This window comes from Rhinoderma darwinii, chromosome 1 (genome assembly GCF_050947455.1).
Source record: "Rhinoderma darwinii isolate aRhiDar2 chromosome 1, aRhiDar2.hap1, whole genome shotgun sequence".
NCBI lineage: Eukaryota > Metazoa > Chordata > Amphibia > Anura > Rhinodermatidae > Rhinoderma > Rhinoderma darwinii.
The window spans coordinates 92,050,840-92,077,694 of NC_134687.1; the positions used below are offsets into that span (position 1 = coordinate 92,050,840).

General features: G+C 42.4%; 1 protein-coding gene across 2 annotated transcripts in view; it reads left to right on the forward strand.

Annotated features, from left to right (window-relative positions):
• Positions 1-26,855, forward strand: part of LOC142752211 (cytochrome P450 3A29-like) — a 37,114-nt gene that overhangs the window by 2,870 nt on the left and 7,389 nt on the right. The window contains exons 2-6 of one of the 2 annotated variants that reach the window (XM_075860204.1): positions 5,328-5,421; positions 18,845-18,897; positions 24,483-24,582; positions 24,670-24,783; positions 26,299-26,387. In XM_075860204.1, coding sequence (XP_075716319.1) covers positions 5,328-5,421; positions 18,845-18,897; positions 24,483-24,582; positions 24,670-24,783; positions 26,299-26,387 — 450 coding nt within the window. Of the gene's footprint in view, positions 1-5,327; positions 5,422-18,844; positions 18,898-22,374; positions 22,509-24,482; positions 24,583-24,669; positions 24,784-26,298; positions 26,388-26,855 lie in introns of those variants that run through there. The other variant, XM_075860205.1, reaches the window with a different exon arrangement.

Genomic DNA, 26,855 nt, shown 5'->3' on the forward strand with positions numbered 1-26,855 from the left:
AAACCCCCGTTGCCGACTCTGGCCGGGGATTCTGCTCCGGGAGGAGCCACTGACGTCAATGACCAGATCATCGGCAACAGGGATTCCGCTCAAGGGGTAGCCACTAATTCTGAAGCCGGAAACTATCAGCTCCCTGCTTCGGAATTAGTTCAGAGCGGAGGGAGCTCCTCCGCTCGCCGAAGACTCCCCGGCATCGTTGCCAACCTCCACTTCAGACATTTCTGGATAACTGAGCTAAAAATCACGGACAGACCAACAGTTTTGCGGACACATTACAAAATCAAGAGTAAGGCCCCATGCACACGACCGTAGATTTCGTCCGTATTTACGGACCCATTCATTTCTATGGCCGTAGAAACCTTCCGTAAAAAATTGGACATGTCCTATTTTTTTATTTTATGGACCATGGTCCTATACTTTATAATGGGAACACGGTCCGCAAATGCGGATGACTGTCTGCAGACGTCCGTGGCGGGCCGTGCCCGTAATCACAGATTGTAATTAAGGGCACGGTCGAGTGCATGGGGCCTCAGTGATAATAAGAGCTTATTCAGACGAACGGGATATACGTCCGTGCGTCGCACGGACTTATATTAGTCTATGGGGCCGTGCAGACAGTTCCATGATTTTTACGCAGCGTGAGTCCGCTGCGTAAAACTCATGACTTGTCCATTCTTTGTGCGTATTTCGCGCATCACACACCCATGGAAGTCAATGGGTGCGCGAAAAAGACACGCACCACACGGAAGCACTTCCGTGGGACGCGCGTGATTTGCGCAACAGCAGTAAAACTATGAATGTAAACAGAAAAGCACCACGTGCTTTACTGATTACAAACATCCAAACGGAGTGTCATAATGATGGCGGCTGCGCGAAAATTACGCTGCCGCGCATCATACAGGGCTGACACACGGAGCTGTTAAATGCCTTTTGCGCATGCAAAACGCACACGCTTGTGTGAATCCGGCCTAAAGAGCATAACTAACACCTTTTAAAAGGGTGATCACACGAGTGGGATAGTAAGAAGAAGAGTACGGGCACAAGTTGAATTAAAAAACGATTAAAGTAAGGGCCTGTTCGCATCAGCGTTGGCTTTCCGTTCCGGGGTTCCGTCGGTGGTTTCCGTCGGGTGAACCCCGCAACGGAAAGTCAAACTGAAATCACAGCTTCCATTTCAGTCACCATTGATATCAATGGTGACGGAAACATTGCTAATGGTTTCCTGTTTGTCAGCATTCCGGCAGGTTTCCGTTTTAACGACGGAATCAATAGCGGAGTCGACTGCGCTATTGATTCAGACGGAAAAACGGAAACCTGTCGGAATGGTGACAAACGGAAACTGTGGTTTCGGTTTGACTTTCCGTTTGCGGGGTTCACTCGACGGAAACCTCCGACGGAACCCCGGAACGGAAAGCCAACGCTGATGTGAACAGGCCCTAAAGCTTCTTTCACACTAGCGTTTCTATACGTTTACCTCTCTTCCATCGGCGGAAGAGAGGATCGATACATTAAACGGAAAGCAACGGTTCCATTAGAATTACCATTGCTTTCAATGGTAATTCTCTTGTATCAGTTGCTTTCCGTTTGTCTCGGTTTGCTAAGTTTCTGTTTTTTTTAAAGGAAACAAAAGTGCAGTCTGCAGAACTTTTATTTCCGTTCAAAAGAATGGAAACCTAGCGAACGGAGACAAACGGAAAGCAACTGATACAAAAGAATTACCATTAAATTCAATGGTAATTCTAATGGAACCGTTGCTTTCCGTTTAACGTATCAATCCCCTCTTGCTCTGACGGAAGAGAGATAAACGTATATTAATGCCAGTGCGAACTTAGCCTAATACAATTAAGATATTAATAATATTTAAAGAAATAAATATAAACCCTGCTAGGCTTTGTACCAGCAGCCTTACATATGTCAGGCAGACAAGCTAACCACTACACTATAGAAGCTGTCATATCCAATACCTGCGAAACAGTAGTAGTTGAGGGGCTAGTCAATAACGACACGCACTATCTTAGTCTATCCTGCTGGCAACGTCTGTCTGCTGCGTGTGGGTGGTGACTGGTCAGAAACTCAGTCAGACTGGCTGCCGCATGGAGTGTGAACTGGGAGTGATTGTGAGACTCACCAGTCACAGCCCCGCTTGTAGCTTTCCCACGATAATTAAGGACAAGAAAGCTACAAGCGCGGCTGTGACTGGTGAGTCGGACACTCAATCCACCCCCCGCTGCCCGGTCTCTGGACATGAGGTCAGGACCAGGTGACTTACACGTTACTGGTCCCGGCACCGACCCAATGACTGTCTGTGTGTCTCTGACTGAGGTCACCCCAGTCAGAGACAGTTGGCAACCCTGCTCCCCGGACACAACGCTACTTTAAGCGCTGTGCTCGGGGAAGCCATTAACAGTACTGTCCATATATGGACAGTGACGTCAGTGGCTAATCCTTGAGCGGAATACCCGTTGCCGACTCTGGCCGGGGATTCCGCTCATAAATGGACAGTACCGTCAAGGGCTTCCGTGAGCACAGCGCTTAAAGTAGAACTGTGCCCGGGGAGCCCTCGGCGAGAGGAGGAGCATGAACTAATTCTGAAGCAGGGAACTGATGGTTCCCTGCTTCAGAATTAGTTTGATAGCGGGACATACCTCCGGCCGCCCGGGACACCGCCCGAAATCCGGGACGGTCCCGCTGAATCCGGGACGGTCCCGCTGAATCCGGGACGGTCCCGCTGAATCCGGGACGGTCCCGCTGAATCCGGGACGGTCCCGCTGAATCCGGGACGGTCCCGCTGAATCCGGGACGGTCCCGCTGAATCCGGGACGGTCCCGCTGAATCCGGGACGGTCCCGCTGAATCCGGGACGGTCCCGCTGAATCCGGGACGGTCCCGCTGAATCCGGGACGGTCCCGCTGAATCCGGGACGGTTGGGAGGTATGTTACTATTGTAGTAATGTTGGTGTGGGCATGAATATCTGTTTGAACGCCATTATCTTTGACTAAACTGCTTACTTCCCTTTAAGGCAAGGTCTACAGCCTATGATTTGTAAAAATCAAATTTTACATCTAATATTATGCAAATGTTTTATATACATATGTTTAGACACAAATTGCTCGATTTGATGTGAACATATTATTTGTAACATTAATCACAATTTGACTTTTTAACTGGTAAAAGACAATTTTTTTACACACAAAAATCACCAGAATAGTTTGTAGAATCTCTACTTTTAGGGTTTATTCAGACGAACGTAAAATACGTCCGTGCAACGGACCTATGTTAGCTGCGTAAAACCCACGACATGTCCTATATTTGTGGGTTTTTCGCGCATCAGGCACCCATTGAAGTCAATGGGTGCGTGAAAATCACGCGCACCACACGGAAGCACTTCCGTGTGACGCGCGTGATTCGCGCAACAGCAGTAAAACTATGAATGAAAACAGAAAAGCACCACGTGCTTTTCTGTTTACAAACATCCAAACAGAGTGGCGGCTGATCAAAAAGCACTCATTCGCGCACCATATGATCATGACACAAGGAGCTGTTAAGTGCCTTTTGCGCACACAAAACGGCGCGTTTTTTGCGTGCGCAAAACACACGTTCGTGTGAATTCGGCCTTAGATTAATTTAATTTACAATGGCAGGAATTATCATTAATTGAGATATATATATATATATATATATATTTTTTTTTATTTATGAATCTGGAATGAATCAAATTGTACACAAGTACATGTAAACCTACCCATCTACAAAAAGGTACTGAAAATTGCAGTTCAGTCCTTATAAGATATGTCCGAATTGATCTGTATAATCCATTTAGGCCTAATGTGCAAAATGGTGAACAATATCAAACCATGCTGCACAATAAGGGTATGTTCACACGACAACGCCAAATACGTCTGAAATTACAGAGCTGTTTTCAGGCAAAAACAGCTCCTGAATTTCAGACGTTTTGACAAGTGCACGCGTTTTTCGTGGCGTCCATTATGGACATAATTGGAGCTGTTTTTCATGGAGTCAATCAAAAACTGCTCCAATTACGTCCCAAGAAGTGACCTGCACTTCTTTGAGGCGGGCGTCTTTTTACCGTCTGCACAGAACACCGTAAGACCCATTGAATTCAATGGGCACATGTTTGGATCTGGGTTTTTTTGGGGCGTAATTCGAGGCGTAAAATGCCTGAATTACGTCCGTAAATAGCGCGTGTGAACATACCCTAAGGCCTTATTCACACGAGCGCATTTCACTTCCGTGTTACGCGCGTTAATGCAATTCAATGGGGCCATTCAGACATTCAGTGTTTTCCATGCAGTGTGTGTCCGTTGTGTGAAACTCACTGCATGTCCTATACTTTTCATTTTTTGCACATCACGCACCCATTGAAGTCAATGGGTGCGTGAAAATCACGGGCAGCACACGGACGCACATACGTGTGCCATGCGTTTTTCACGCAACAGTTGCTAAAGAAATGATGAGAACAGGAAAAACACCTCCTTCAGTTTATTTTGCTCACGTAATAAACGCGTGACATACGGATGAAATAAATTTGCTGATTTTCAATTAAGCAAAAAAAATGCCCTTCTTTCCGGCTAGCTAATATGGTGTAATGTAAAATCTAACTTTTATTTGAATACAATTAAAGAGACCAAAACGAGAAATCACACTTGTTAAAAATTAGCCAATGCTCACTGGCAACGAGAGATTTACGTGGCAAATTGCCAGGAGTACATACAGTCAGTGCAGTACGGTATATATGTATTAGGACAGCGCCTGCAGTGCGCTGTGATTTGCTGAATTGAAAAAGTAACCGTAGCTAAAGGTCAGTAGAGCATTGATATTAAAATATAGTACAGAGCCCCCCCCCCCCCCCCCCCCGACATGTTTCGCTACAAACGCAGCGTCCTCGGGTTCAAATGGGGCTACTTTTCTGTTTTTTTTTTTTGCTCAATTGCAAATTTGTGACATTGTAACGCCTACCGGCCTGTATGGTCTCCTCTTTCTTTATATATACGGATGAAATGCGCCTGTAAAAAACGGAGACACGCTCCGTACACGGATGTCACACGGAACTGCAACGCAAGAAAACGCTGCGTTTTTTACGCGCGCAAAACTCACACGTCCGTGTGAATAAGGCCTAAGACCCTGTACATCTATGGGTGATTGGCAGCCCCAATTGTATAGTGGTCACTACAACAAGGATTCGACTACCGACAACGCAGACCATGGTGAAATGCTGGAGCTCTCTCAAATGGCTGTTTTTGAGTTTTGACACATTTAAGAAATATATGTATTATACAACTAAATTTTAATTTACTGTTTTCTTCCAGTTATGGGATCTGGCCATACAGATTATTCAAAAAATATGGAATACCTGGTCCTAAACCCCTACCATTTATTGGAACTTTTCTTGAAAACAGAAATGTAAGTATAAGACCCTCTGAGGGTTGAGGGTAATAACATCCATGCCAAACAGATAAGTATTTGTCAGTGTATAACACGAATTTCAAACCATCATCCCAAATGTTGGCTTTTAGACTAGTAAATTTGAATCTGTTTAGTCCTTCTTTTCCCCACAGATACAATGTGTCAGAGGTTACTTTTACTTACTTCTCCAGAAATATGCTTCCGGGATTTAGTATTCCTCACATCATTAATCTGCTCTCCTCACGGAGCAAATGGTGTACCGCCTTCCTGACGGCCCAAACTGAGACTCAAATTACTCTGTGGCCGGAAAAACCCATTTTTATCACTTTGGTCTATGACCCCAAACAGGGGCGTAGCTAAAGGCTCATGGGCCCCGATGCAAAAGTTCTTATTGGGCCCCCCCCCCCGCAAACTTCTCATGGCCGACGGCCCGCAGCTTTCAGCTGCATCGCTGGGTCTCCTAAGTAAGCCAACAATGCAGCACTAGCAGCCAGGGACGTCACTAAGGCTGGGTTCACACACCCTATTTACGAACGTAATTCGGACGTTTTAGCATTGAATTACGTCCGAAAATGCGGCTCAAAAGCGTTGGCAAACATCTGCCCATTCATTTGAATGGGTTTTACGATGTTCTGTGCCGACGGTCATTTTTTTTTACGCGCCGCTTTCCAAAGGCAGCGCGTAAAAAAGACGCCCGCGTCAAAGAAGTGCCTGTCACTTCTTCAGACATAAATGGAGCCGTTCTCCATTGACTCCATGGAAATACAGCTCCAATTACGTCCGTAATGGACGCAGCGAAGGACGCCTGCACATGCCATTACGTCTGAAATTACGGTGCTGGTTTCTCCTGAAAATAGCACCGTAATTTCAGCCGTAAAGGGCGCTGCCGTGTGAACATACCCTCAGGGCTTAAAATGTCAGGGGAAATAGCCCCAATACATATGTGTCCGCCCAAAAAAAAATGTGTGTGTATAGGAGACAGCATAGCATATCTATAGCACTACGACCCTATAAACTATGGATAGGATTAGATACATTGGCTCAGCAGACAGTATCACACATGATAGGATTAGATACAGTGGCTGGGCAGACAGTATCACACATGATAGGATTAGATACAGTGGCTGGGCAGACAGTATCACACATGATAGGATTAGATACAGTGGCTGAGCAGACAGTATCACACATGATAGGATTAGATACAGTGGCCCAGCAGACAGTATCACACATGATAGGATTAGATACAGTGGCCCAGCAGACAGTATCACACATGATAGGATTAGATACAATGACTCAGCAGACAGTATCACACATGATAGGATTAGATACAGTGGCTGAGCAGACAGTATCACACATCATAGGATTAGATACAGTGGCTGAGCAGACAGTATCACACATGATAGGATTAGATACAATGACTCAGCAGACAGTATCACACATGATAGGATTAGATACAGTGGCCCAGCAGACAGTATCACACATGATAGGATTAGATACAATGACTCAGTAGACTGTATCACACATGATAGGATTAGATACAGTGGCTCAGCAGACAGTATCACACATGATAGGATTAGATACAGTGGCTCAGCAGACAGTATCACACATGATAGGATTAGATATAGGGCCCCACAGACAGTATCACACATGATTGGATTAGATACAGGGCTCAGCTCGCTGACATTGCGGCTCCAGCGCAGGACCCAGGAAAGGTAAGAATAATAATTGTGCTTCTTTATGTGTTACTGATTATTTTTTGTGTGTTTGTGTTTTTTTTACAGGTTCGGTTGTTGGACTTTGGATTCGAGGACTTCAATGACGGCGTTTTTTTTATTCTCAATAAAATAGTTGATGAGGGTTGTGTTTTTTTATTTCAATAAAATATTTTTTTTAAACTTTATTATCACCGCCTTAGTAATGGCCGCCGGCTGATTGACAACCTCCATTACTAAGGCGGGGCTTAATGTTAGCAGGTGCAGAGGCCAACACTAACCCCCATTATTACCCCGGTACCCACTGCCACCAGGGGGTACTGGGAAGAGCCGGGTACGAACCAGTACCCGACCATCTGTAGTGACGGGCAGGCACCGGGGTGGCCGCAGGCTGGTAGTATTAGGCTGGGGAAGGCCAAAAACAGTGGCTCCTACCACCCTGGTAATGCTGCCTGCTGCTGCTGTGTTGTATCTGGCTGGTTATGAAAATTGGGGGGGACCCGACATCCTTCTTTCCAATTTTTTTTTTATTTTTTTTTAAATGACGTGGGGGTCCCCCCATTTTTCATAACCAGCCAGATACAATAAAGCAGCAGCAGCCTAGCATTACCAGGGTGAGAAGGGCCACTGTATCTGGCCTTTCCCCTCCTGATAATACCAGCCTGCGGCCACCCCAGTGGCCGACCATCACTACAGATGGTCAAGTACTGGATTGTACCCGGCTCTTCCCAGCACCCCTGGTGGCGGTGGGTACCGGGGTAATAAAGGGGGTTAGTGTTCGCCTCTGCACCGGCTAACACTAAGCCCCGCCTTAGCAATGGATACTGTCAATCAGCCGGCAGCCATTACTAAGGCGGTAGTAATATAGTTTAAAAAAAAAACACAAAGACATAGAAAAAATATTTTATTGAAATAAAAAAAAAAACACACAACCCTCGTTAACCATTTTATTGATAATAAAAAAAAAGCCGTCATCGAAGTAGTCCTGGAATCCGCTGTAGTCCAACGACCGAACCTAGAAGAAAAAAAAGAAACTATTAGTAACACATGTGTTAGGCTTAGATACAGGGCCCATGTGTGATACGGTCTGTGGGACCCTGTATCTAAGCCTACCACAAGGTAGGCTTAGATACAGGGTCCAGCAGACAGTAATCTTATACAGTATAAGATTACTGTCTGCTGGGGCCCTGTATCTAAACCTACAGTGTGGTAGGCTTATATACAGGGCCCAGCAGACAGGATCACGCATGGGCCATGTATCTAAGCCTACCATGTGATTGGCTTAGATACGTGGCCCAGCAGACAGGATCACACAATCTGTGATCCTGTCTCATGGGCCCCCTAAGCCTGCTACATCGTAGGCTTAGGGGTTGTGCAGTCCCTAAACATTGATGGCCTATCCACAGGATCAATAACTTTTTATTGATGTGGTGCGGGGGGCTGTGGGCCCCCTGGCTTTGGGGCCCGGTCGCAATTGCGACCACTGCGACCCCTATAGCTACGCCAGTGACCCCAAACCCTAAAGTTGCAGTGTATAACATCGCATCTCATGTCACTTATGTTCTTTTGGTCAGGTGGTACAGTGAAACTGTTCCCTCAACCTATGACCCATTAAATAGAGTTGTGCCCTACTAATTTAAAGTAGAACCGCTGACAACCAGATCACATAGACCTAAGAATAAGGGTACGTGCACACGCAAACTCAAAAATCATCTGAAAATATGGAGCTGTTTTCAAGGGAAAACAGCTCCTGATTTTCAGCCGTTTTTTAGCAACTCACATTTTTTGCGGACGTTTTTGGAGCTGTTTTTCTATAGAGTCAATGAAAAAACGGCTCCAAAAAACTGCTCAAGAAGTGACATGCACTTTTTCGCGGGCGTCTTTTTACACGCAGTTTTTTTGAAAATGAGGCGTAAAAAAACGCCCCGTCGGAACAGAATGGCGTATTTCCCATTGAAATCAATCAGCAGATGTTTGTAGGCGTTCTGCTTCCGTTTAGTCAGGCGTTTTTCGAGGCGAAAACGCCCCGAGATACGCCTGAAAACACTACAAGTGCATATACCCTCAAAGAACAATACATATACGTCTTCAATAACATCAACATGGTATAAACTATATATATATATATATATATATATATATATACACTAGTCCTTCTCAATGAAAGAGAATATCATCAAAAAGTTAATTTATTTTAGTAATTCTATTCAAAAAGTGAAACTCATATATTATAAAGATTCATTACACACAGTGATCTATTTCCAGCATTATTTTCTTATAATGTTGATGATTATGGCTAACAGTTAGGGCACATTCAGACGTGGCCGAATTGCTGTTGCTTTCCGCTGCGGACAGTTCGCAGTGGAATTCTGCAGCAGACGTTTTTTAAATTTCTTTCTATACATTTTTAGGAAAGTTATTTCAGACGTTGCGGAAATTAGGCTGCGGTGCAGAATTTTCCCTCCGCAGTATGAACTGTCCATTGCGGAGAAGAAGCTAAATTTCACTGCAGATTTCAAACTTTGCAATGCAAAAACTGAAATCTGTGGCAAGTCCGCTGTGATATCCGCAACGTCTGAATTACCTGTCAAATATGCAAATGTTGGTGCAGATTCGTTGTGTAATTGGCCCAAATCTGCACCAACGTTTGCAGCGGAAAAATTCCGCCACATCTGAACATGGCCTTAATGAAAACCCAAAATTTTGTTTCTCAGAAAATTGGAATATTGGGTAAAAGTGGAAGATTGTAGCCTCATGGTGTCACACTCTAATCAGCACAAAACACCTGCAAAGGTTTCCTAAGCCTTTAAAAGGACTGGTCTGTTGCTCAGTTATCCTTGTTTTTCTACTTCACTCATGCTACTTATTACAGATGCATTTATGCACAACCGGCCAAGGAGGTGCTGCAGCTGGTCCTAAACTGCTTACATCTACTGTACAGAGTTGTGGCTGTTGTTAGCACATTTCGTCCTGGTGAGCAGTTATATCTCCCTCTTCATTCTCGTCATACCAAAAGGTTTCTTCACTACGGAGCACCATGTTTTCATTTCATAAACCAGTTTTAGTGCAGTCTAAGGGCCTGTTCATGCTGAGTGTTTGGCCGTGAAATCTGCATTGGAAACAGCAGCGAAAAACGTCCGAAATTGATTTCAATGGGAGGGGCTCGGGGGAAAAAGAGGCGACGTGCCCTTTCTTCGGGCATTTCTGTTTCTGACCTCCGTTTAATAACCCCTGACTGCCTCTCCACTCTTCCTCCAGACTCTGGGACCTTGATTTCCAAATGAAATGCAAAATTTACTTTAAACTGAAAACAGGAATTTTGTGCAGAGGGCAAAAAAACGCAGCAAAAAACACTTCCTCTGCCTCCTATTGATGTCAATGCGAGGTCAGAAACGCCCGAAGAAAGGGCATGTCGCTTCTTTTTCCCACGAGTACCTCCACCTCCCATTGAAATCAATGAAAGGCGATTTCGGCAGTTTTTTGCCGCGGTTTCCGACAGCCACAACTCTACAGTAGATTTGAGCAGTTTAGGACCAACTTCAGCTCCTCCTATGCCGGTTGTGCATAAATGCATGTGTAATAAGTAGCATGAGTAAAGTAGAAAAACAAGGATAACTGAGCAACAAACCAGTCCTTTTAACCCCTTAATGACCGGGCCTGAAAAGACCTTAATGACCAAGCCAGATTTGTTAAATCTGGTATGTCTGACTTTATCAGAGAATAACTCAGCGAAAGTTTTGAATATCCAAGTAATTCTGACATTGTTTTTTCGTCACATGTTGTACTTTATTTTAGTGGTAAAAGTAGACTGATACGATTTGCGGAAATTAATTAAAAAATAGAAAAATGGAAGAAATTTTGTAAAAATTATCATTTTTCCCTATTTTTAACTGCAATATGTGACATATGTACATACATACTGTACAATTTTTTTTATTAAATATATATTTCCATCGCTTTACTCTATTTTGGCAGCACTTTTGAAAAAAAAAAAATTTTTGGGAGCAATTTAGAAGACTTACAAGTTTAGTAATGATTTTATACATTTTGAAGTACATTTTGTTTTCCTGCACCAAGCCAGGTTTTCAGAGGCTCATAGGTGTCAGAATGGTGGAAACCCCCACAAGTGACACCATTTTGAAAACTACACCCCTTAAGGTATTTATTAAGGGGTGTTGTAAGTATTTTGACCCCACAGTTTTTTTCTAAATTTAATGCATAGCAGGTGAAATAAAAATAAAAAACACTTTTTATATAAAAGTATCACTTTGAAGACCGATTTCTTTGTAAAGCGACCATGAGAATGAAGAATCACACACCAAAATCTATCACCCTGTTTCTCCTGTTTTAAAAAATGCCCCCATTGTGACCCTAATGCGTTGCCTGGACACATGGCAGGGCCCGAAAGGAAGGGAGCAACCGGAGGCATTCAGGTCTCATATTTTGCTTGAAAATGTTTTAGGCCCCACTGTACATTTGGAGAGGTTTTGAACTACCAGAACGAAAGAAACTCCCCATAAACGACCCCATTTAGAAAACTAGACCCCTTAAGGTATTTATCTAGGGGTGTACTGAGTATTTTGACCCCACCGTTTTTTGCTAAATTTAATGCATAGCAGGTGAAATTTAAAAAAACAAAACACTTTTTATATAAAAGTATCACTTTGAAGACCGATTTCTTTGTAAAGTGACCATGAGAATGAAGAAACACACCCCAAAATCTATCACCCTGTTTCTCCTGTTTTCAAAAATGCCCCCATTGTGGCCCTAATGCGTTGCCTGGACACACGGCAGGGCCCGAAAGGGAGGGAGCACCCGAAGACTTTCAGGACACAAGTTTTGCTTGAAAATGTTTCAGGTCCCATTACACATTTATAGAGGCACTGAGCTGCCAAAAAGATAGAAACTCCCAATAAATGACCCCATTTTGAAAACTAATGTATTCATCTAGGTGTGTACTAAGTATTTTGACCCCACAGTTTTCGCAGGAAGTAATGCAAAGCAGGTGTAAAGAAAATTTTATTTCACTTTTTTTCACAAATGTGTCATTTTAAGGTCAGATTTCTTGTACAGAGGACATGAGAATAAGGAAATGCACCAGAAAATGTATCACCCTGTTTCTCCTGTGTTCAAAAATATCCCCATTGTGGTCCTAATGCGTTTCCTGGACACACGGCAGGACCCAAAAGGAAGGGAGCACCCGGAGGCTTTCGGGACACACATTTTGCTTGAAAATGGGAGGATTCTACTTTTCTAGATTGAGAAATATATGTCCCTAACAGTTTCTACACCCTATGACTATGTCGTGCTAAGAAAGCAGCTGTCCTGAAATCATGTCAGTCCATAGACATTATGTATATCAACCCGCTCTGATATATAGTAAGTTAGAGTGGGAAAATTTATTAAACTGTTGGTGGAAAAAGGCAATATATCCAAAAAAAAAGGAGGAAGAATGTATCCAGCTATGTGGAAAACTAGAGCATGTTCACAGGATGAAAGAAAATTTGTAGGGCTGTAATGACTTTATTATTCAAAGTGACTGGTCATACAACGTCTTTTTAGCTCTATCAATCCCTATATAAGGGACGAATGTGCTAAGTGACGCGGTACACCATAACAAGCCCCTGCCCGGCAAGGTAGGAACCGCCGTGTGCACAAAACAACCAATCACCTGTAGAATATATAAAGGGGCAGTGTCCCACACCGTATGTATAGATACAGTAAAGGACTACTACTCCCCAAATTAATGTAGCTATTTCTAGAAGTATTGTCGGGTGTAAGAGGTCCACCAAAAACCCGAACAAAACTGTAATAAAGCCCATAGTGTATTGATAAGGAACAGCTCGCTTATTAGAAATCCTCAGAATAAAAAGAAAAAATTATGCCGTATCCCCAGTGAGTAACAGCTATTTATGGCAGGACATAGTCATAACGGAAAAGGAAATAAAAAGCTTTCAGGGCAGAATTTTATCTTGAATGAATTTCGGGGCCTTATTCCACATTATATAACTGGGTTATATCCCAAAATGACTCAGTCTAGAAAAGTATATTTCCCTCCCTCCCTCCCAAAAAAAGTGATTAAAAAAAATAAATCTCTAAAAGAACACTAAATTTTGTAAATTTTGGCATCTCCTAAATATAAAGCGAAGCTGCTTCCCTAAAAAAAAAAAAAAAAAGGTGTACAGAAAAATAAAATCCTAAATAAATCCTGCATTTTAACTTTTATAGCTCACAAAAGAAAATTAGTAATGTGCGACGGTATGATAGATTTCAAAACAGGTACTTATGCATAGACCGGGGTTGGAAGGACAAGCGGAACAATAATATCGTGACTCACTTCGCTGTCCTCGTTTGCTGCAGACCCGACACCGTCAGGGGTATTTTTGGTTAGGTGTTGAAGGGATGGGGTGTAAAAAATGTTTTTCAACAAGTCGGCGTACATCCTCTGACTCATGGACTACTCTCTGGTCTGCAGATTGAAATAGGAGATCTTCAATCACTTTCTCCTGAAATTCAAAGAATGTCGCCCTGCCCGCTGATTTTTTGTACAGGACAAATGCATTGTGCATTGCAACCTGGATGAGGTATATTGCCACTTTCTTATACCACGTTCTGGTTTTCCTTTTAACCAGATAAGGTTGTAACATCTGGTCGCACAAATCTACCCCACCCATGAATTTATTATAGTTGATGACACACACAGGCTTTTGTCTCTCTGCAGAGGCCCCACGTTCTCTAACAGTTTCTGTTGCACTTGAATGGACAGTGCTGATCATATAGACGTCCTTGCGGTCACGAAATTTTAAAGCCAGCATCTTCTCAATTTGAAAAGTGCATGACTCCCTCTTTGGTAGTTTTTTATCCACTCGTTGACGTGGGAAACCTTTGCGGTTCTTGCGTATTGTGCCACAGGCTCCGGTGTTGGCACAATAAAGGGCGCTAAACAATGGCACACTGGTATAAAAACTGTCCGTGTATACATGATACCCCTTGTGTCGGAAAGGGCCAATTAAATCCCACACAATCTTACCAGTGGTACCAATATTTGGAGGGCACCCTGGTGGATTGAATTCACTGTCTTTACCCTCGTAGATCTTAAACGCACATGTGTAGCCAGTAGTGCTTTCACATAATTTGTAGATCTTTACCCCGTATTTTGCACTTTTTGAGGGTATGAATTGGCGGAATGAGAGACGCCCTTTGAAATTCATTAGCGATTCATCCACTGCTAAATTTTGTTCAGGGGTATATGCTCCTAAAAAGGAGGAATTAAGAAAATTTAGCAAAGTCCTTAATTTATACAGCCGGTCACGGCTTCTGTCGCTGGAAGTGCCTGTAGGTTGTCACTAAAGTGGAGAAATCGCATAAGTATTTCATACCTGCTGCGTGACATAATGCCAGAAAAAATGGGGGTGGCATGTATAGGGCTTGATGCCCAATATGACCTAATAGAGGTTTTTTTTTATAATTCCCATGTTAAGGGTGAGGCCCAGAATTTTTTTTATTTCCGTTGCATTTGTGGGATTCCACAACCTGGCATAAGGTGACGAAGGCTTATTGGCAATGTACTGCCTGGCATACAAATTTGTTTCCTGCACAAAATGTTCCAAAACTTGGTCCGTAATAAAAATATTAAAATAATTTAGTGGTGAAAAATTACTGACATTGGGATTTATTCCAGGAGTAGCAATAAAGTCATTTATGGTGGGAGAAAATAGACTTGTGGGTTCCCACACTAAATTGGTTTGGTGGGGTTGCGCAATTTCAGGGGCTGCACTTTGAACGGACGTTGTGGCAACTGCGCCGTCTCCCATATCACTGGTGCTGGGTCTCATATCCGTAGAATCCCTTCAAGCGACACTTTCGCTGTCGCTTTCAAGAAAAAACTCAACTTCAGATGCAGAATCCGTATCGGAGCATAGCATCTGATAGGCTTCCTCAACGCTGTATCTTTTGGCAGCCATAATGATTATACAGTCTAAACCGCAAATAATAAACGTAACTAGCGGTTTCAATTTTTTTATCAACTAATCACACTAAAGGAATTAAATTTTTTTGTTTTTTTTCTCAAACCTAAACCTAAACCCTACGCCTAACACGAACTGTAAACCTAAGCCCAGAACAGAACCCTACGCCGTCTAACAGCGTACACGCCGTCTAACAGCGTACCCTAAAAAGAAAGTCGTTTATAGTACGATTCTTAGTATATACAGTAAATATATTTATATGTATATACTATAAAATATTGAAAAAATGTTGTTGTTTTTTGAAACTATGTGAGGAACAAGTGATTTTGTGTAGGGGACACTGACATACTTGTATCTGTTTCTCTCCACAGCTAGAACAGTGAGGAGAAACAGATACATGTTTTACTTTTATTTTACAGTAGTGATCACTATGATTGGATCTCATAGTGAACACAAAAAGGATCAGGAACCAATACTATTGGCTCCTGATCACTGCTCTAAGAACAGAGCTGCTAGCAACAGGTCGTTCTTAGAGCAGGAGCTGTCATTTAGACACTCCCAGCGGCTCTGTACACAGTAACCGCGTGTGACCGCTGTGATTGGCTGTCACAGCGGTCACATGCTGTTACGACGAAATCGGCAGGTCCTGATGGCTGCACTAAGAACCGGACCTGTTACTTACAGCCGGTTTTTAGTGCAGACTTGACCAGGCTGCCGTTAAACCCACTCTACTACAGCGACGCCAAAAGGCGTCGCTGTAGACTGAGTACCTGCACCGCCCGACGTCAAAAGACGGTGGGCGGTCGTTAAGGGGTTAAAGGCTTAGGAAACCTTTGCTGGTGTTTTGTGTTGATTAGCTGTTTAGCATGTGACACCATGAGTCTACAATCTTCCACTTTTACCCAATATTCAACTTTTTCTGCAGCGGTTTTCGCTGCAAAAAAAAACTCAGTGTGAACAGGGCCTTAGACTGCACTAAGAAACCTGTTAATGAAAACATGTCTCAAAATTCCTATTTTGACCTGCCTGCACTCTCTTTGCCGCGTTTTGTTGCCTCGTTTTTCAGGCCGCAGCCATTGAGCGCAGCAGGCAAAACGCAGTAAAAAAACACTTTCTCTGCCTCCCATTGATGTCAATGGGAGGTCGGAAACAGAAACTCCCGAAGAAAAGGCACGTCTCTTCTTTTTCCCGCGAACGTCTCCGCCTACAACAGCCACAACTCTGTACAGTAACTTTGAGCAGCTTAGGACCAGCTGCAGCTCTTCCTTGGCCGGTTGTGCATAGATGAATCTGTAATAAGTAGCATGAGTAAAGCAGAAAAACAAGGATAACTGGGCGCTGCCGGATGAAGGACAGAGAATGGACTCCGTTTAAACAAATTTATTTAATATGACTACACGTCTCAACACCGAACAGGTGTCTTCCTCAGACGAGTGTCAAACACTTGTACTACTACAGGACGGTTGCATGCTACATATTGTGTTTCTATGGCGAGATCCACATCTTGTGTTGAAGGTTTCCTTTCAGAGCCTCCGTTGCAGATTTCGCCATATATTTCCAGGAAAAAATAATGCAGCATTCAGCGCGATTTTTTTTTTTTCAAAACCATAGACACCATGACGGAATCCAACGGTCCTTCTTTATAAGTCAAACAGGACAATTGGACGCCGTTTGTGTCCTTGAATAAAAATTTTCTGCTTTGACTAAATTCATAACACAGATGTGAACCAAGCCTACGCCTGATCTGTATCAATAAAAAGGAATAAAAGCTTTTTATTATTGACCAATGCAGAACTGACAGACTGTATTTGCCGAGAACAAATATGCCGAATGACTAAGCGCATTTGCAACTTTAACTTCCAAATCCTTTGACATTGTGGATAACAAGCTGCAACAGGATTGTATTTTACGTTTTAGAGGGGGTTGTCCAAATCTCTCTTTGTCTTGCTTTTTGTTACAATGTATCAGTGTAGGTAAAAAAAGAGTCAGGATAAGATAAAAATAATGTCAATAGCAGTCCTGTTTGCAGATACTAATGCGTTGTGCTTGGCTAGGATAGCTTGCTTGTAAAGTCAATCTGGCTCTAAAAATGTACCGTGCTGTTCATCTGTCCCTGGTACGTGACTGAACATAATAAAACATAATCATATTTTGACCTTTAACCAGGCTACACAGTGTTCAGGTATACAGGACTTCCTGAAAATACAATCGATTGTAAGATAGAGTTTTTTTGAATGATTAACCTGCAGTATTACAACACCCAGCAGGGAGAACCTAATATAAATGGGAGTGTAATTCACTCGGTGAATTCATCTGTGCAACTGTCAACAGAATGAATAAAATACTCGTAGACATTTGGCCAGCTAGCTATACATTGAGAACATATAAAATACTATTGTTTATCATTTGGACCTGTATCCGATTCCTATAAGATTTCTCCTTAAAGCAGTTCTTCACAACTCTGGAATTGCTGCTATTTGTATTATTATAGAACTTGCTGAAATCTTACACTAACTGTACCAGGAACCCCTCGCCCTCTAGCTTCACATTTATGAATCATGCTTGCTCGGACTACCATGGGCCAAGGTTTGTTGGAACGGACGCCGGACCTGCATACATGTGAGTGTATGGCTGGATTCACACGAGCACATTACGTCCGTAATGGACGGAACGTATTTCGGCCGCAAGTCCCGGACCGAACACACTGCAGGGAGCCGGGCTCCTAGCATCATACTTATGTACGACGCTAGGAGTTCCTGCCTCGCTGCCGGACAACTGTCCTGTACTGTAATCATGTTTTCAGTACAGGATAGTAGTTCCATGGAGAGGCAGGGACTCCTAGCGTCGTACATAACTATGATGCTAGGAGCCCGTCTCCCTGCACTGTGTTCGGTCCGGAACTTGCGGCCGAAATACGTTCCGTCCATTACGGACCGAACATGCTCGTGTGAATCCAGCCTAAATGTTAACACACATGGGTCCTTTAGCACAGTCTTTAGGTTTGTACACTGAGGTCTACGTTCACATCATGTCCATTGGCCATGATATATGGATTTGCGGAGCCAAGCATACAAACGCACACTTCTGTAACGTATGGTTTCAAGAGCTCAGCGCACTGAGTATAAAGTTTCAGCAATTTCCACGTTGAAGCAAGTAGCAGCAAGAAACAATGAGCAATGTATTTGTGCTTTATATATTCCTTAAAAAGTTACATAACATTTCTTTGTCCTTCACATTGCTATATAAGGGCTCGTTCACATCAGCGTTCGCTTTCCGTTGATGGGTTCCGTTAGACCTTTCCGTCAGAGGAACCCATCAACAGAAAGGCAAATGGAAACCTCAGCTTCCGTTTGCGTTACCATTGATTTTAATGGTAATGCTTCTGTTGCTAATGGTTTCCGTTTGTCTCCGTTCCCTAACGGTTCTGTTTGTTTGACGGAATCAATAGCGCAGTCAACTGGTGGGCTCCTCTGACGGAAAGCTCTGATGGAGCCCATCAACGGAAACCAAAAGCTGATGTGAACAAGCCCTTACAGACATAATTTCCAGGTCAATATTAATATATGAAAGATCTTCCCTGTGATGTTTTCTATTTTGTGAGCGCAATGACAGCTTGCTTTACCTGTTTGTAATGGCCAACTGTCTCAACTACATCTAATAATGTCCTTAGTTAGGATATTATCATTGTTTTGTTTTTTTCTCTACCTGTAAAGCATTGTATTGTTTTTGGGTTTTTTTCAGGGCGTTTTTGAATTTGACATGGAATGCTTCAAAAAATATGGAAAAATATGGGGGTAAGTTTAAAAATATAATGGGGCAAATTTACTAAGATTTAGACAGTGTAAACTTAGACCAGGCAGTCAGAAGATGCACCAAATTTATCACAGTGGTGTATGCTGTATAATAAATTTGGTGTATCTAGACACTTCAACTTATACCACCTTGATTTCGCTTAATTAGTAAAATAATTTTAAGTCCTATATTTGGCACCCTTTAAACCACACCTCTTTTTTGTTAAGCCCTCCCCTTTTTCAGAACCCTTTTTTTTTTTTTTTTTTTTTTTTTTTTTTTGAGTGTCTAGAGAGGTGCAAACAACTGCTCTAAAAATAAATGCGCCAAATAGTGGTTGTGACTCATTCCCTTGCATAGTGTCCTTCCCTATATTTCACAATATTCTGTGCTAATCTGTGTCTGTAAACTAACAGACTACCCGATACAGCCTAAAATCCTAGGCTATCAACCTAATATATACAGTATATACAACTGTTTTTAAGCAAAAGTAATCCATGGTTCTAGTTTAGCATTGTGTAATCAATTAACAGTACATACTGTTCACATATATGTTCTTTTTACACATGCTGCATCAATGTTAATCCAGGTAGAGCAGCTGCCTGGGAAGAGATGTTCATTAATTTATATATAAGTTCCTTATTCAGGCAGAAAAGCTGTATAAGGCCGGGTTCACACGGTTCGGATACGCTGCGTAAAGCTACACAGCGCTACACAGCGCATCTGACCTAGAATACGCAGCACATTCTGTCCAAAAAACCGCACCACATTGTGGTTCTAAAAAAAAAAGAAGCAAACTTTCATACTTACCCCAGCTGTAACCATGGCGACGCATCCCTCTGACATCCTGCAGCCCGGTCTCCCGAGCTGTTCCATCCCATGTGACCGCTGCAGGCTGTGATTGGCTGCAGAAGTCACATGAGATGAAACGTCATCCCTGGAGGCCGGGCTGGACGCAGGAGCAGAGAGATCTGGGTAAGTATAAGATTTTTATTTTTTTTTCTGAGTTGCGATTTTTCCGGCGGAATCACATTTTTTCGACACAAAATCGCAACATCTGTTATTGGAATTCAATAGGCAAAACCCGCAACAGAAAATCAGCGATTCTGCAACATAAATTGACATGCTGTGGATTAAAAAACTGCAACGCAGGTCAGTTTATGAACCGTTTTTCGGGTATTTTTTTTTTATGCATTTTGTGGATGAGATTTGTTCAAATCTCATCCACTTTGCTGCTACTGTATTATGCTGCGGTTTTCCCGCAATTAAATCTGTTGCGGAAAATTCTCAGTATTTACTCCACGTGTGAACCCGAACTAAGGCCCCATGCACACGACCGTAAAAACGTAATTACGGGCCCATAAACTGCTATTGGCCACGGGTACCTCCCTGTATGCTTACGGGAAGGTGCCCGTGCTGTTGAAAAAGATAGAACATGTCCTATTTCAGGCCGTAACTATGGCACGGGCAGCCCATAGAAGTCTATGGGGATCCCGTAATTACGGGTGACTACGTCTGAGCACCCGTAATTACGGGAGCATTGCTAGGCGACGTCAGTAAATAGTCACTGTCCAGGGTGCTGAAAGAGTTAAACGATCGGCAGTAACTGTTTCAGTACCCTGGACAGTGGCTACCGATCACAATATAGATAAAGCTGTAAAAAAAAAAAAAAAAAATGTTCATACTTACCCAGAACTCCCTGCTTCTTCCTCCAGTCCGGCCTCCTGGGATGACGTTACAGCCCATGTGACCGCTGCAGCCAATCACAGGCCAATCACTGGCTGCAGCGGTCACATGGACTGCTGCGTCATCCAGGGAGGTCGGACTGGATGTCAAGAGAGGGACGCGTCACCAAGACAACGGCCGGGTAAGTATGAATTTCTTTTACTTTTATTACGGAAAGTGCTGTCCCTTCTCTCTATCCTGCACTGATAGAGAGAAGGGCTGCCGATTTAGTGCAGTGGAATTTTGCAGCCAAAAACGTGCCCGTAAATACTGGTGGAATACGGATGACACCGGACCCGTATTTACGGGCACGGGTCTGTAAATACTGGTGCATTACGGGTCGAATACGTGTGACCAAGGACCCGTATTTACGGGTGGACAAAAATACGGTTGTGTGCATGGGGCCTAAGGCCTCATGCACACTAACGTATTTTTGTCCTCCCGTAAATACTGGCGTAAATACCGGTCCTTGGTCACAGGTATTCGACCCGTATTGCACCAGTATTTACGGGCACGTTTTCGCTGTAAAATTACACTGCGGTAATCGGCATCCCTTCTCTTTATCAGTGCAGGATAGAGAGAAGGGACAGCCCTTTCCGCAGGAAAAGGAAAATTATTTCATACCTACCCGGCCGTTGTCTTGGTGACGCGTCCCTCTCTTGAATCCAGTCCAACCTCCCTGGATGATGCGGCAGTCCATGTGACCGCTGCAGCCTGTGATTGGCTGCAGCGGTCACATGGGCTCAAACGTCATCCCAAGGGGCCAGACTGGAGGAAGAAGCAGGGAGTTCTGGGTAAGTATGAACGTCTTTTTATTTTTTTTACAGGTTGATCTATATTGTGATCGGAAGTCACTGTCCAGGATGCTGAAGCAGTTACTGCCGATCGTTTAACTCTTTCAGCACCCTGGACAGTGACTATTTACTGACGTCGCCTAGCAACGCTCCCGTAATTAGGGGTGCACACACGTAGTCACCCGTAATTACGGGAGCCCGTAGACTTCTATGGGCCTGCTCGTGCCGTAATTATGGCCTGAAATAGGACATGTTCTATATTTTTCAACGGCACGGGCACCTTCCCGTAAGCATACGGGGAGGTACCCGTGGCCAATAGAAGTCCACGGGCCCGTAAAAACGTGCCGTAATTACGGGCGTTTTTACGTTTGTGTGCATGGGGCCTAAGTTTGTTTACAGCTTGTGTAAAATATATATTTATTTAGAAAATCTGTATAGAAAGGCTCCTGCAGTGCTAGTTTATTGCAGTCCCAGCAGATTACCCTTTCCCATTAAAACTTGTGGAAATTACTGAAACGGAAGGAATTTACTGAGGATGATATTGTTTTTTGTGAACTCCTAGTTGTAGTCTACTTTATCTTCTATGCCCATTATGGACGGCTCCAAATGTGGGCTACTGGTATTTCTTGAAGCACACGTTCGCTTCTATTTTGCCCATGCCAGTGGCAGGTTCAGGCTATGGATTTACTTAATCTTTGGAGTTCGGAGAGCTCCAAAGATTTTGTAAATCCACAGACTGAACGCATCACTGACCAGGGCATTAAATGGGCAAACATGGTGACACACTGAACCTAGATAATCAAATATTCCAAATCTCTTAATTAATACTTTAATTAGAAAATAAATTATTCAGGACAGAAACAGCAGAATTCTACTTTTACCATGGAATGTCTCATTTGTATATCTTAATGGTAAAGTGAATTATCTGTCATCTTCTTTCTTAAAGGTAACTGAGTTTCTGAATCTCCTCCAGACTGGTCCGGTTGTCCGGTGATCCATGTAGTGTCTCAGTCCTCTGAGTGCGATGGTCCAGTTTTCAGAGATCCATACTGCGTCTCAGCCACTGTTTAGGCCTATATGGGTTCACACATTATTTGGTACACTAACTGCAATTTAATGATTCTAGTGCTCATCACTATAGTCATAATATGTGCTTTCATTTTGGCTCTTGTAATGAACTATTTAGTTTTGTATCATTTTGCATGTATTTACCATAAATTGTAATATATTCTGTGGATACATTTAGGCAGTGGCGGATATACAGTTGGGTCCCCCTAAACAGCTTTGTACTATTGGTTTGCATGTAAGGACTGAGCGAATGACAATGGCTCACAAATATTGGTAAAAGTTAGAGAGCCATAAGGGTGGGGTGCTCTTTAATGAGCTATTGGAGATTAACCCTTTAGTGACCACCAATACACCTTTTCACGTTGGTGACTAAGGGGCCTTAGGCTAGGCTGACGCCTTTTCACGTGAGCCTAGTCTAAGTCCTGCACGGGTCTCCCGTGCAGGCAGGAGCCGGGGCTCTGATCTCTGATGACAGCTGGGCTCCTGCTCCAGCACCCGCAATCAAAATTTACTTCAATTGCGGCCGTTTAACCTGTTAAATGCCGCCATCAATAGCGACCGCGGCATTTAACTTGTTTACAGAGGTGAGTGAGCTCCCTCTGTCACTCATCGGCGGCCCGCAAATGCAATCGCGGGTCTCCGATGGGGTGTCATGGCAGCCGGGGGCTTGATAAAAGCCCCCAGGTCTGCCCTGGACATATGCCAGATTTACACTGACAGGCAATAATGCTCTGGTATACGAAGTATACCAAAGCATTATAGCAGCGATCTGAAGATCGCACAGTAAAGTCCCCTAGTGGGACTAATGAAATAAGTCATAAATGTGAAATAAAGATTAATAATAAGAATGACCGTAAAAAAAATAAAACCATTTTTTCCCATAAAAAGTGGTTTTATTTAGTAAAAGTGTAAAAAATAAATAAAAGTACACATATATGGTATCGCCGTGACCGTAATGACTCAGTTAACATGTCATTTAAACTGCAAGGTGAACACCGTAAAAAAAAAAACGCAAAAAAACAATGGCGAAATTGCAATTTTTTTTTTCCATTGCCCCCCAAAAAAGTAATAATAAAAATGAATCAATAAGTTCCATACACCCCAAAACAGTACCAATCAAAACTACGTCTCGTCCCGCAGAACAAAAGCCCAAAAAATCACTACATTGATGGAAAAAATAAAAAGTTACGGCTTTTGGAAAGCAACAATGCAAAAACAAATAATTTTAGTTCAAAAGTGTTTTTATTGTGCTAAAGTCATAAAACATAAAAACCTCTACATATGTGGTATCGTCGTAATCGTACAGACCCATAGAATAAAGGTAACATGTTATTTACGTCACACAGTGAACGGCATCAATTTAAAAACGCATAGAACAATGGCGGAATTTCAGGTTTTTTTTTATAATCCCCCCCCCAAAAAAAGTTAATAAAATTATATGTACCCTAAAATGATGCTATTAAAAAGTACAACTAATCCCGCAAAAAAAACAAGTCCTCATACAGCTATGTAGACGAAAAAATAAAAACGTTATAGCTCTTTGAATGCGACTATAGAAAAACAAATAAAATAGCTCGGTCATTAGGGCCTAAAATGGGCTGGTCACTAAAGGGTTAAGAGTCTTCCATACTGTTTTTACTCGGGGTCCTCTGCTGTCTATGTCCGCCTCAGCATTTAGGCTCTGTTATATAATTTATTTCCCAAGATTTGTACAGGTCATTGTAATCACTGTAGGCTGAAGAGATCAAATCATTTAGGACGTTATTTCTATTAAAATATGATAAATGACTACATAAATTGGACTCAAATGGATATTATTTAGAAAGGATCCTATCATGTCATCACTTGGGTACAAGACTGTGTACAGGTGAAGGGTACACGTATTTGAATATGACACAGACCGTTCGACTATTACCTGATAAATGAAGGCATTTGGCATGCACCTATAGTGGTGGTCATCATAGTATGTAAACACCTCTTTTTTTTTTTTTTTTTTTCTTCAGGTTCTACGATGGGAGACAGCCAGTTCTTGCGGTTATGGACCCAGCTATCATTAAATCCATTCTAGTTAAGGAATGCTACACTATATTTACAAACAGAAGGGTAAGTCTACCAACCAAATCCAGCTTTTTCTTCACTTTTGGTTATTTCTGTAGATGTTTACTATATATATGTTTTGCTTCTTTTTAGAATTTTGGCCTTAATGGACCTTTAAACTCAGCAGTGTCAATTGCCGCGGATGACCAATGGAAGAGGATACGAACCGTTTTGTCACCTACATTCACTAGTGGTAAACTCAAGCAGGTAAAATATTTTGACATATAATTCATATGTATACTAGCAAATTTCCTTGATCATAGAAGAAGCAATGAACTAAAACAAGGGGTGCGTGTAGTAACCAATAAGATGTCCGCTCACATTTCTTAAAGAGGTTTTCCAACTTTTATCATTCACGGCATAACCATAAGATATGCTATTAATTTACAATTGTGGGTACCGACCAATGAGAACGAATGATAGCTAAAATGAAGGGTCAGTGGTGTCTCCCAAGCCCCTTCCGCTCCTGTTGGCCGCACTCAGCTTCCCGAAATCGACACCATCGGCTTTTTATAGTCCATTGGTAAGCAATAAATGTCTCTGCTCGGAAAATCCTTACGGCTACCTGCACACGTTGCAGAATTTGAGGCAGCAACTCCATATCAAAATAGCAGGTAATTCCGCAGGTAAAATTCGCACGTAATAGTGCGTTTTTTGATGCATTTTTAGGTGCTATTTTTACATTTTGATGCGAAAATAGGTCAGTTTTTATGCTGCGGCTTTCTTAATTTTTTTTAAATTAGTCATTCAATTCACAAGTGGAAATCCAATATAAATTGACATGCTGCAGATTTTAAAATACGCACCGCAGGACAGTTTATGTGCAGAAAAAATCTCCAACATGTAGATGAGAATTTTTGAAATCTCATTTACTTTGCTGATACTGTAGTACGCTGCACGAAAATACACGCTGCAAATCTGCACGTAATACGCATTGTATGCATGTGGCGTGAAAGCTCACTTGCAAAATAGTAGCCAATGATAGTTTGCTATAAGGAACCCCACTGTTCATATTTATACTCGTCTATAAACATGACCCTTAAAGATTTGAGAAAGGTAGCAGGCATAGGTCGCATAGTTCGGCGCCTGCATCGTAGACTCTGTCAGATTTGACAAAAAGGATACCAGACACCAAGACAGACCCGATTGTAAGCCTCTGCCAGGCTGTATCATTTGGCAGTGTGTCGTTTTTTTTTATTACAAACGGAAACCGTGACGTGTGAACATGGCCTTAGGTTCATGTAAAAAAAATTGGACTCAAATGTTGAGTACAAACAGTCTACCATATTTTCTAACATGTTACAGCGTTTTTACCTCCGATACTGGAAACCCTGACCGTTGGTACATGCTGGCATACACACATGTATAAATGGCAGCTTTTACTGACCTGTATGACAAAATAAAGCCTATATCCGGCTACCACAAATTCATATGTGATAGATTTAGGGAAATTCCAAATAAAATCAATGTGTTTTCCAAAGACGCTATTGTTATGACCTCAAGTGTCTGCTCCTACCATTCCTATACGTATATAACAAGGGTATGAATAATACTATACATGACACATGACAACTGAGAGGAGGTTCATTTGTTTTATTTAGCACCTCATTGTAAATGAGAGGTTTGAACGTCTTTTCTTTCTGTAATAAGTGATAAAATATGGGTTTCTGGAACTATAGTTGTGCAAAATAGTTAATAAAACATCTTTTGTCTTCCTTACAGATGTTACCGATAATAAAACAGTATGGAGACCTTTTAGTGAAGAATATTCAGAAGAAAATTGATAACAAAGAGTTTATAAACATGAAGGAGTAAGTACATGTCTTAGGCTTTGTTGACATCTGCGTCAGGGCTCCATTGCGTCGGAACGGAGCCCTGACTGACACAAACTGAAACCAAAGGTTTCCGTTTCCATCACCATTGATTTCAATGGTGACGGATCCGGGGCCAATGGTTTCAGTTTGTCTCAGTTGTGCAAGGGTTCCGTCGAACCGCAGATGTGAACATAGCCTTATTCACTGTGTATATAAACTAGAGCACGGACGTTACCTGATCTGCAGGACTGATTCCTGTACTCGGAAGCAGATCCCTTTCAACCCGGCTGACTAGCAATAGGGATCTGCACATATATTCATTAGCATATGTGGTACTCTTTATTCTGCCAGCCATACCATAAATATAATTAGGTGCAATTTGAGTAATTCGAGTATCTTACAGTCTGTAATACCAAATTTTAGTATTTAGTATGTTGACCACGCAAAGAATTTTGCATATAAATT